The sequence below is a fragment of the Urocampus carinirostris genome, chromosome 14 (genome assembly GCF_059441175.1).
Source record: "Urocampus carinirostris isolate Australia breed hairy pipefish chromosome 14, RoL_Ucar_1.0, whole genome shotgun sequence".
NCBI classification, from domain to species: domain Eukaryota; kingdom Metazoa; phylum Chordata; class Actinopteri; order Syngnathiformes; family Syngnathidae; genus Urocampus; species Urocampus carinirostris.
In genome coordinates this window covers 36,957,849-36,970,710 of record NC_142362.1, presented here as the reverse complement: position 1 = coordinate 36,970,710, position 12,862 = coordinate 36,957,849, and the positions used below count along the sequence as shown (strand labels likewise).

The 12,862-nt window shown below is 41.0% G+C and overlaps 1 protein-coding gene across 2 annotated transcripts in view; it reads left to right on the top strand.

Annotated features, from left to right (window-relative positions):
• Positions 1 to 7,590: 7,590 nt before the first annotated feature.
• LOC148353348 (aryl hydrocarbon receptor-like) overlaps positions 7,591 to 12,862 on the top strand; it is a 103,948-nt gene continuing 98,676 nt past the window's right edge. For both annotated transcript variants that reach the window (XM_088352168.1, XM_088352167.1), the window contains exon 1: positions 7,591 to 7,974. In XM_088352168.1, the coding sequence (XP_088208294.1) occupies positions 7,916 to 7,974 (59 nt within the window). In that variant the 5' untranslated portion in view covers positions 7,591 to 7,915. The remainder of the gene's footprint in view (positions 7,975 to 12,862) is intronic.

Here is a 12,862-nt window from a genome sequence, read left to right as displayed (position 1 = left end):
CTGGTTCGAGAGCGTTCTCCATCCGGGCACCGGTCCTGTGGAATGCTCTTCCCCCTGAGATTCGATCTGCAACCTCAGTGGAAATGTTTAAATCTAAACTTAAAACTCACTTCTACTCCATTGCATACGAAGAACCTACTCCTCTTGTCGGTTGAAAATAGTTTGTGTAATATAGTGTAACAATCTGTGAAGCCCTTTGAGACTCTTCGTGATTTAGGGCTATACAAATAAAAATGACTTGACTTGACTTAACCCTGACGTACACCGCAGTTGATCTCTACTGCTTCCGATAAATTCCCGTTAATCATGAATTTGCTGTAGGTGTCTCGATATAGCAGTCCCACCCACTTGATGTATTTTTGGGGAAAACCACATTTTTGCAGTACCCTGAAGAGGCATTGGTGCGAGACTCGATCAAAGGCTTTCTCAAAGTCTAGGTTTAGGACCACTAGTCGCATGTTTCTGTCTCTCGCATAACAGATGGTGTCACGGATCAGCATGAGACTGTCGTTTCCTTCCCATGATGGCACATGTTTGGTCCGGATCAACCAAGTCTCCTAAGACTACAGACATTCGTTTTGCTAAAAGCTTGCTGAAGATTTTACAGTCCACGTTTAAAAGCGTTATGAGTCGCCAGTTTTTTAAGTCAGTTTTGTCTCCTTTTTTGTGCAATAGAGTAACTATCCCTATTCTGAAACTGTCTGGCATGTTGTCTCGACTGGAAAATTCGTTAAAAACAGTCATCAGATCCGGTGCTAAAATACCCCAAAAAGTCCGATAAAATTCGAGGCTGAGCCCGTCCTCCCCGGGTGATTTGCCTTTTTTTAAAAGTCTTTATGCAATCATTCAGTTGTTCTTGGGTAAAGTCCGATGCTAAAAAGGGGCCTTGACGCACTGATCTCGAGATATGATCTAATACATGCCCCATTTCATTTTCATGTGTTTCTTTCCTTTCATATAATTTTTTGTAGTAGTCTTCGACTAATTTGGTTATTTCACTACTTTCCTTTGTTATTAGCCCATTTTCGTTTTGGAGTTTAAAAAGCCCCTCACTTTTGCTCATATTTATTTTTAAAAAATAGCGTGGCATTTTTACCCTTCTTCTATTTCTCTTTCTTTGCTTCTTATTATGATGCCTTTGCTCTTTGTTTCCGCCAAAGTGTTTAGTTCTTGTTTGATCTCTCTGATTTCATCATTAAAGTCCATCCTATTTTGTGTTAGGGTAAAATAGCGTTAGAGTCTTCTTTGTAGTCCCGACGTGTCTTTAAGTTTCTTGTTTTTCCCTGCATTTTAAAAAAAAATCTGCGTTCGTGTCTTTGTCATCTCCCACCATTGTGTTTGTGAATCATACGAGTCTTAAAGGGTCTGCCAGTCCTTGTACCGCTCCCTGTATTGTGCGGCTAAGGCCTCATCCTCCAGCAGTTCAACATCCACAGACCCCTCCCAACAGTCATACCTGAAGGAAGTGAGAGAGAGCAGGACAGTAGCAAGTGATATGAAAAAAAGACAGGAATTAATGTGGCATTACTCAATGTTAAACCCCTTGTAAATATGTAGACTATTCGAGAGGCTCTGGCATTGTCACTACTGAACCAGGTGAAGCCCTCCTCTCCTGGATGTATGGATTTGAAACAGTCTTCCAGTTTAAATGTCCGGCACATGTCCTGTAATAAAATTTGTGTTTTATCTACTTTAAACTCCTCATCGGTCCCCTTACTATCCTTTCTACTTAGGATGCAATTAAAATCTCCCACAATTAGTGGTTGATGGCCTAGCATATGTGACTGGATGTTTTCTAAGAGTTTGTACCTGAGTTGTTTGTCAGGATGACCGTATATGTTAATGGGGTTAAAATCGTTCCCTATATAGGAAAGTCTTGCTAAAATTGCGCGTCCGTCTCTCATCACAGTACTCCCTTTATGATGAGTTGAGGGTTGTTTATTAAAATGGCCACCCCATCGTTACGGTTTTCATTTGAGCCACTCCATAATGAAGGATAGGGCCAAATCTCTTCCCACTGTTTATAATTTTTTAAAAAGGGGATGCAGCATTCTTGTAGTAAAAACACATCCGTTCTGATGGTTTTTAAAAACGATAAAACGCTGTGAGCTTTAACTTTTGATCTCACACTTCTCACATTGATAGTAGAGAAGGTAATGTTCATAAGTGTTGTTAAAGTATACAAACTACTCAGACAAAACCGGGGGATCCGAGTCCATTCTCTGGTGGTCATTGAAAGTGTCACCTGTGTCGGATTCCTGATTGGGGCACAAAGCACCACTTAAGAACGGTACGTCATTTGGAGACCCACCGGGGAAAACTCTGGAATCCTCTGACTCTCTGTCTGTGGTTCCAGGTCTTCCCCTTTTTTCTGGGTTAAGGGTGGGCCAGAGGACCTATCGGAGAGTCTCTTACTTCCCTGCCCACAAGGGATCAGATTTTTTTCTTCCCGACTTCATACAGTTCCCTTGTGGGCGTTTTTATCGGCAATCAGCTTTCCTCTAAATCTCTTTTCTTTGTTTCCGGTGTTTTCAGCACCCCCAATTTTGTCCTATTTTTACCCCTCTTTCCAGTGGCCGTATGGGTTTTGGGAGAGTCATTCGCCTTTTCGATGTTTGTCTTCTTCAAATTCCAAGAGTGGAGTAAAAAACAATTTTGATTTTTTGGCCTCTCTTCCAGGCCCTTCCTGATTAATATGGGTTTTGGGAGGGGGAGGGTAAGTTGCCTTTTCTATATGTTTGTCTTGTCTAAATTCAGGTATTGTTGAAAATTCAAATTTGAATTTTTGGCCTCTACTCCAGGTCCTTTCTGACTCAAATTTGATTCTTTGGCCTCTCCTCCAGGCCCTTCCCGACTAGGGGTTTTGAGAGGGACATCTGTATTTTCACTTTGTTTGTCTTGTCCATTTTCTTTGTGTGTTTCTTGTTCATTTTCATTGGGTATTTCCATAACTTTATTCATTTCATTGTCTTTGTTATCTTTATTCATTTCATTGTCTTTGTTACATTTATTCATTTCATTGTCTATGGTGTTTCTTTGTTAACTGCCTTCCTAGCTTTCAACTTGTTAGCAAACGATTTCGGGCAGTGCCTATAGAGGTGGTTCGTTTCTCCACAGAGGTTGCATTTTCTGCTATTGGTACACTCCTCAAAAGAATGTCCAATTATCCTGCACTTTCCACAAATAATTCGATCACATACCTCAGCCAGATGCCCATGCTCACCACATTTGCGGCAGAGTTTTGGTTGTCCTTGATAGTAGATAAAGCCACGGTTTTTCCCCCAGGACAATCATCGACAGGGGGTGTTTCAGTCCCTGAAAGCCCTGAGGGTCTTGTCATTGTTGGACGGGTATCCTCCAGGTACAATTCCGAATGCCGTTCTCATCCTTCACCTTTATAGCCTGGCCTTTTATCAAGCAGTATCTGCTCAACCAAAAACAGATGTCATCTGCATTCACCACTTCATTAAACATTCTGACAATGACTATCTTGCTAGCATTATCAGTCAGCTTCTCCACCAAAAATCCAGAAAACGGGGGCCTCACTCCCTCAAAGCGACCCCAAAACTCTTGCAAAAGAGCCGCTGTTACAAAACTTACATCAAAGCCCTTGGCAAAAGGCAAGTTTATAATGCAATATATCTCGTCCGGTTTAAACTTCAGACACTTTTGAACAAACATGTTTGAAAAATCCAGCCTTGACATTTTTTCCGAATCAGCTCCCACATCTTTGAACAGGAATCGCACGCAGTTATGTCTCCACCCGCCATGGCAGGACTAGGCTGCTTTACTTTGCTAATCGGAACGCAATATATCGCAGACAGAAAGGATGCAATATGATAGTGGTCAATAAACCTCTTAAAACAGATTGATACCAGAGCCACAAGCCAAAGTTCTCAATCCTAACAGAGGCAATCACGCGACATACTCACCCTCCGACTGACTGAAAGGGAATCACTTTGTTAAACGTTTATATTTCAGTTGGAAAACAATACAGGTTACTCATCTATCCATCAATTATCTGCTCTGCTTATCCTCAGTAGGGTCGCGGGGGTGCTGGAGCCCATCCCAGCCATCCTCGGGTAGTGGGCAGGGGACACCCTGAACTGGTTGCCAGCCAATCGCAGGGCACACAGGGACAGACAATTCGCTCGCTCATTCACACCTAGGGACAATTCACCTGACATGCATGTTTTTGGAATGTGGGAGGAAACCGGAGTGCCCGGAGGAAACCCACGTAAGCACGGGGAGAACATGCACACAGGAGGTTCAATCTCATGACCTGTGCCGCACATGCGCTAACCACTGCTCGGGCGTGCTGCCCCACAGGTTACTCATACAAGCCTTAAACATACTCATACAAACCTAAAACATACATTCCATACAAAATATAGCACTGAAGGAACTTAAGAACACATACCTGTCAACCTGTACGTTTTGGCCTACAAAGTACGTTTATTATACATTTTAAGACGTGTACGACGTATGAGAAAATCTGAACGGAAAAACGCAAATTTGTCAAATATGGGTACCATCCGGTAAACACCGACTATCACGAAACGGCAAATCAATCAAGTCAAACCAGTTCGCTGCGGAAGCCTCTATATTGGTATCGTTTTTTTCGTTGCAAACGAAGCGAGAGGTTTGATGCTACTGTGCGCATGCGTCTGCCGCCTGGGGATTTCCCATCATGCATCATTCCGAAAAAAAAAAATATGGTGTAAGATTCTTTTGTATTTTTTACGGGAAAATACGACAGTTTGTACGGGCATGGAGCCGTGAAGGTTGACAGGTATGCGAACAAATTCAACTTATGAACGATCGTCCGTCTTGTTCGTTAGTAGGGCAGCGTACCAGAGTATTTGTCAACTGTAGGATAAATATATGTATATAATTCCAACAGTATTACATGAAAAAAAAAATAATTACATCTCATCATCATATCAGATTTACTTTAAGACAATCACAAAAGCAAATGATGAATGGTGTCGAAAAGATAGGAGTGAACTTTGAGGAAAGGAAAAAAGTGTTTTGGAAAGAAGTGAAAAGAGTAAGAAAGAGTAATTCTGGAAAGGAAGAGAAGGTGAAAGATAAGGACTGGAGATTGCTGGTTAGCGGTAGTGCAGTCAAGACGAGATGGGCAGAGTATTTTGAGGAGTTGTTGAATGTGGAGGATGGGAGAGAAGTGAGAGTCGAGGCAATCGGTGGTATGGGGAGAATGCCCGTGCTCGATTATTTAAATGTAGAGCCTGTGGAAACATGGGAGGTGCAAGAGGCACTGAAAGAAATGAAAGGGGGGAAGGCGCCTTGGTTCGATGGTTGTACTGCTGAATGCTTGAAGAAAGGTGGCACAGCTATGATTGACTGGTTAGTACGCTTGTTGAATGTAAGGGAGAAGTAAAAAGGTGTATGACAGGGTCGATAGAGAGGCTTTGTGGCAGGTGATGGTGATGTATAGAGTGGGTGGAAAGTTGTTGGAAGCATTGAAGAGTTTTATGTGAACAGCAGAGCGTGTGTAAGAGTAGGGAGTGAGACAAGTGAGTTGTTCCCTGTGTTGGCTGGTGTGAGACAGGGGTATGTGATGGCTGTTTAATGTGTACATGGATGGTGTGGTGAGAGAGGTGAATGCAAAAGTATTTGGCAGAGGTCTAGAGATGATGGATAACAGTGGAACGGTGTGGCAGGTAAGTCAGTTGTTGTTTGCAGATGACACAGTGCTTGTGGCTGATTGTGAGGAAACATTGACAAGGTTGGTAATGGAGTTGGGAAGAGTGTGTGATAGGCGTAAGTTATGTGTGAATGTTGGGAAGAGTAAGGTGATGAAGTATTCACGTGATGGATCGGACATGGCGTTGGAAATAAGGTTGCATGGACAGGTGCTGGAAAAAGTTGAAAGCTTTAGGTACTTGGGTTGTGATGTGGCTGCAGTTGGCTGAATGGAGTGTGAGGTATTGCACATTGAGTGAATCAAGGAAGCAAGGTTTTGGGTGCTCTGAGGAGAGTGATAAACAACAAGAGTATGAGTATGGATGTCAAGAGGGGACTGTATGAGAGTGTGATTGTGCCGACTGTGTTGAATGGTGCAGAGACTTGGAGCCTGAACGCAGATTTGAGAAGGAAATTAAATGTTTTTGAGATGAAGCGTTTGAAAAGTATGTTAGAAGTGACAAGATTGGATAGATTGAAAAATGAAATTGTGAGAGACAGAACTGCAGTAGTAGTGGAACTGAGCAAGTGTGTGGACAAGAGAGGACTCATGGAGAGGATGGATGAGGAGCGAATGTTGAAGAGGATCTACAGAGCAGAAGTAAATGGAAGGAGATCAAGAGGAATGCCGCGATTGACGTGGATGGATGGTGTTATGAGTGCACTGAAGGAAAGAGGTCTAAATATAATGGAAGCTAGAGCTCTTGTTGGTGATAGGAATGAGTGTAGAGGTGTTGTAAAAGAATAGTTGGATGTTTAGACGTGTTCAAAGGGATAGGCAGGGCACCTGTATGATGCGGCAGGGGTAAACCAGCAAAACTGCTATTGAACAGAAGAGTGTGTTGTGTCCCCTTGACCCGACTGACATTGCCGCTTTATCGTGTACCGTTTCATCTTGAGGGACGAAAGCATGACCAACTTGGGTGCCGGGTGCCGAAGTGCCTAACTTGTTTGGGTATTTGGGTTGGCAATGGTCCCCCAAAAAATCTTGTGGGTGTTTTTTGCTATTTTTTCCCTTTCTTTTGGTCATCCCTCTTGAGGGATATGGGACGGACAGACAGATGGACGGACGGACAGACAGACTCATTTTTTGCTGTAGGTGGACAGTACATAGCAATGGAGGAGATAATCTAAGGGCTGTTTGCAGCCCATAGACAGCATTGATATGGTGTGTCTCGGCTAAGTGTTAGTTTTCAAGCTCTCAAAATTACACCAGCCAACAAATATGAAGGCATCACATCTTCCCCAAGTTTTTTTATACATGTTTTATTTTGTTTCCTTAATTATGGGGCTTGTTTCTAGGTGGTTATCTTCAATGTGAAGAGCGCATATACAGTAATTTGCAAGTGGGCAGGGGACACCCTGAACTGGTTGCCAGCCAGTCGCAGGGCACACAGAGACAGACAATTCACTCGCTCAGTCACACCTCGGGACAATTTGGACCGGCAAATTTACCTAACCTGCATGTTTTTGGTAGGAGATACCGGAGTGTTCAGAGGAAACCCACACAAGCACGGGGAGAACATGCAGATTCCACACAGGAGGTTCGATTTTATGACCTCAGAACTGTGCCGCACACTCGCTAACCATTGCCCCGCCGTGCTGCCTGTCACCAATAAGTTATGTAAAATACAAAATAATATTTCGAAATAATTTTATCTGGGGTCAAATGATTGGAAACACTTCAGGTGAAAAATAAAACTACTTTTTAACAAACATTTTTACCGAAAAATGATAAGAGATATTGCGCCAAACAAACAATTACTCAATTGCGAGACTGTGTTTTTCCCTACACACAGCACAGTATGCCGGAATTGAACATTTATGTACGGTCCCTAAAATAGACCCGTGGAGTGACTATCCAACGTCGAACGTCAAGTCAACTTATTTTCACTCGTTCTAACCCCACCCCAAACTCAATTTTACCCCTCCCTTTCGCTTCCATTTCGGTCACAGCTTTTCCGCTGCAGGGCTTACACAAGCAAGCTCCTTTCCCTTACCTACCTGTCAACACGACACCAAACCACTATAGGCTCCTGTGGCGTTGTTGTTTTTCAGCCCCCTGATAATAACATGTCGCGTTGTTACCGTCGGGAGTGACTTTTTGACACGCCGGAGAAACGACGTCTCGCGCGTGAGGAGAAGAGGTTGCCTCGACGGCAAAAGGACAAACTTTGAGGTGAAATTTGGCGTTAAAAGAGTTGCACAAATGTTAGCTACCTCTGGGACCTACGCCAATAAGAAGAGGAAGAAACCTGTCCTCAAACAGTAAGTGCAATTCCGACTGGCATATTTTGTTGTAAAGACCAATTCTGGAAACTAATGGCTGAAATCTTTAAAGCTTTAGCGGTCACTCGCCCCATAAAGTTGAAATGAACGTTGAGAAAGTTCAAAATCTTGCCGTTTTTCCGTTTTTAATGTGTTATGATTGTGAACTTCACCCGTATTACGATTTGTGACACTCCATGTGATTTGTTTCCCCTTATCGAAGTGAAAGCCACATCCATTTTCTTCTCGACTGAAGTCAAAAGTTTTTTTGCTTTTCAGAATAGTGACGGGAATTCCGGCTCTTTTTAGAGAACCGGCTCTTTTGGCTCGGCTCATGAAAAAGAGCCGTCTCTCCTGACTCCCAAACTGCTTTTTTTCCTGTTGCTTTTATTCATATATTGCTAATTATGTCACATTATACATGATATGACTTTAAAAAAGGGGGAAGATATGGTTAAAAAGAGACAACAAGGGGGAAATGAATATGTAACATGTAATAAAGACTTAAAAGATATATTTTTTTAATGTCTGGAAGCAAATATATTTAGAACAGGGGATGGTGTAATAATAGTCTGTAGTCTGTAATAGAGTTGTGGTCTGTGCAGTCAATTGAGACATCTTGTGATCCAGGGCTATACAAATAATCATGACTTGACTTGACTTAGAGCAGGGGTCTTCAACGTGGTGCTCGCAGGCACTACAGTGCCCCCTAAGGACGAATGTCGTGCCCGCAGGCCGGATCTGAAAATAGCTCACCAGTGCTGGATCATTCTGCTTTTCTAGTAAAATGACTTTTAAGTTATTGGCTTAGTCTATTTAACCCTACTTCCAAATATCCACCCGGCAAAAAAATATTACAAACATTAATAACATGATGAGTTGTTATTTTAGAAATGCAAATCAAACTGGGCGCCCTTTGCACTAATAAGTAACAAAAAGTAGCCCTCAGCTTGAAAATTGTTGGAGATCGTTGGCTTGGAGACCGCCCAAGTTATAATAGCTGTGCAATCAAAAAGAATAGTGCATCTTAACAATGGTGCAATGAAAATAAATGCAACAACAATTGAAAGCAAGAACAACAACAAAAGTGAGTCGCAATATATGTTTTCAAAGTTTTGCGCGCTTGTTTAGGGTGGTGATGGCCCTGGGGAGGAAACTGTCTCTGGCCTCTTGTTTTAAATGGACAGTGCATTCCATTTAGTGCCTCTTAGTGGTACAAAAAGACCTTTTAGTCAGTTAAAAAAACATAGATTTGAATGATAATCAAACTACTTAAACTATTATATTAATGGTAATTTTATAGATATTTATAGGTCAATACATTTTTATTTCTCTTACTTTATCGAATCCATACCTAGTAGTCACTGCCATTTTTGTCTGGAATCTTGCTGCCATGCTGTGCTCATTTGACACTGGTTTTCATTCGCAACAGACAATACAGTGCCATTTAGTGGTCAAATGTTACCCAATGTACCCTACCAAAGGGGAACAAGTCCAAAAGGTGGGGGGAAGGGATGGAAAAATCCCTTTATAATGTCGATAGCTCTGCTGTGGTAAAATAAAACCAAAGAAAAGAATAAAAGGGGGAAAAAGCTAGGTAAAAAAAGGTCACTTTAATCCATGGGTCAGCGATGTTGGAAGAGCCATTACAGACTAAAAAAACAAAACAAAACAAAAAAAAACCCCGGAAATATCAATGAAATAAAAAAGGTATTCATACACAGAAATTACTCATTTAATATTTATTCTAAACATTTTTGCAGCCTTAAAAATGTCAAGATTTGTGATTGTCCTGGAACACGATTAAAAAATAGATATTTCCTTCCCTCTTCTTTTTCTGTTTCCAAGCATTTTTTGAAATACGCTACAGAGACACTAGCATTGTGCCACATGAGGCTCTAGAACCGCAGGTTGCTGACCCCTGCTTCAATCACTATGCTACCAATAATAATAATGATGCAAACTTATGCATGAATTGTATTAATAATTTAAAATATATATTCTTCTACCAAATGTTTTAATAGCATTTCTTTTTTTACTTTATGGTGAATTTTTAATGCAGGGGTTATTACGTTTTTGCAAAAGTTAATTGATGTATTCAATTTAAGCAAATCCATTTTTTCTTGTTTCCATTTATCTGCTCAAGTTTTGTCTCATTTTCTAAAGGTTTATCAAGAGCCCATTTCATTCAATTGGTATTGAACTGCACACAAGATATCCATTATTTGCACTGCTTATCCTCAGTAGGGTCGCGGGGGTGCTGGAGCCCATCTTAGCCGTCCTCAGGCAGTGGGCAGGTGACACCCTGGACTGGTTGCACACAAGATATACAAATGAATATTTTAATTTACAATTAAAAACTTAAATTAAGAGTAACGGCAATGTGATATCTCCCCTTGTAAGAATTTCATATGATAATTTGCTTTGAAAAATTCAAAAGGGTACTTCAGAAGTGTTTTATTGCATGCTTCCATTGCGGCATCCAGTGGTCATATTAAAATTTGTAGGCCTTTGTTTGATTAGAAGCGGCTACATTTTTTTTCTTGTGCTACTCTCAGCATCTTATCGCGGCCCGGACTTAATCTCTTGGCGGGACTGATACAGCCCTCGGGCCATAGTCTGGTGACTCCAGCTTTAACCATTCTTATACTAAGCAACTTTAAAGTCAAGCAACTCAGAATCATGGTAAAATAAACCACAAAACAAAGTGTAATTTAATAACATGTACTATTTAGTTCAAAACGTTTGTAAACTATGAAATACAAAAATGAGCTTATTGTGAAACACTGAACTAAACTGATTGCCAGCCAGTCGCAGGGCACACAGAGACAGACAACTCACTCGTTCATTCACACAATTTGGACCGGCCAATTAACCTGACATGCATGTTTTTGGAATGTGGTAGGAAACAGTGCCCAGAGCAAACCCATTCAAGCACGGGGAGAACTTGCAAACTCCTCACAGGAAGGTTCGATCTCATGACCTCAGAACTGTGCCGCACACTCAAACACAGAACATAATTAACAATATGTACTGATCTACAAAGAAGATAAAACACAAAACAATTTCACCCATTATATTTTTTACAGTGTTACACATAACCATCATTAACATTACTTTATCATACAATAGAGGAGGGGTGGCGAACACGCGGCTCTAGAGCCGCATGCGGCTCTTGGCCAATGACAATGCGTCTCTTTGCCTCATCATATTTTCTATGTACTGTGGCTCTTTGCCTCGTTTCATGGTTAGTTTTTTTTTCCCTCTTAAAACACATTTGAATCCATCAGAGTTAATAACAAATAATATATAATATTTCGAAATAAATTTGGCAGATTTGTTGTTTCTATGCTGCTCACGACACATAACTGACTGCCAATCATCTGTGTAGGTTACGTCTAATGCCAGTGTAGTGCCTAAATCCGACTCCCCTGCAAAATCGCTCCCCCCCTCGCGTGAACGCGTATTCTGCTGCGTATTCTAATAAATTTAATAAACGTGTTATATAGACTACGATCGCTTCATTGTTTTAATTAGCTTGCTTTATTGTTTGAATAAACTTATTATATAGAAAACGATCGCTTTTGTCGGAAGCGCAGCAGAATATTTCAATTACGTTAACGCGAGGGGGGGGGGGGAGATTTTTCAGGGGAGTCGTATTTAGGCACTACACCGGGAAATTAAGTAAACATTTCATGAGCGTGCAGACTGTTCCCCTCATGGTCAAAATGGCAAAATGCAAAGCGAAACGGAAATATGAAGATGAACACAGGGCATTTCAGGGAGAATGGGAAGATGCTTACTTTTTTATTGAACTGAATGGCAAATCACTGTTTATTATGCAGTACCATGATATCCCATTCCAAGACTTCAAATCTTCAGCGTCATTTTTGCACAGCCCATGCTAATATTGACACGGAATTCCAAAGGTACTGAACTACGCAAGCAAAAATTGAGCACCTTGAAAAACCAGGTAAAAAGAACTTATATAAAAATGTTATTGTTTATTTTTTGTTATGTATCAAAATTGAATGACAAAAAATCCCAACATTTGTTCATGCATTCAAATGTTTTTTGTGTTCTACTTCCCCAAAAATTTCTTTGAACCATTTTTTACGCGACATTTTTAGTATGCCCTAGTGTAGTTTGGAAAAAACACCCGACTGAACATGCTTGTGTGAATATTTTAATATTCCGTTAATTTACATTTTACAGGTTATATGTGTGCATTTGAAGTGTGTTCAGTAGTTGTGTGTGTCAGAGAGAGGAAGATAATTAGTGAGAAAAAGGTGTGTGTGTGTGTGTGTGTGTGTGTGTGTGTGTGTGTGTGTGTGTGTGTGTGTGTGTGATGAGAGAGAGGTGCCTGTGTGTGGAGGGGGTTTGTGACCTCCAGGTTAGTTGCTGGCTTGATGTGTGTATTGAGGGTGGACACTTTCCTTAAAATCAACACAAGAACAATATTTTTTGTATTGTAAGGAGAGGAGTGTGTTATGGGAAATATGTTTTTAATTGTGTGTGTTTGTGTGTGTCTGTCATAGCGTGGTGTGGCTCTTTGACTCTCACAGTTAAAAATTTCAGCTCTTTGTGTCAAACTTGTTCGCCACCCCTGCAATTGAGTCTCAACATGATCCACATTATTGAGGAAATCACACGATCAAATGGTTGATCCTTTTTTAGTCACATGCATTAGACTGTGTTTGTATTTCTTGTTTATTTTTCTCGTCAATCCTGTTGCAGCAAACATCACAAAATGAAAAAAATACCTGAAAACAACAAAGGGATGTCAGGTTAAAGCCAAAGCCCACCCACAAAATAACTTACCGCTTCTTTACTAATCAATTCAACAAATTATCATCCAACCAATCCATTATCTGCACCGCCTATCCTC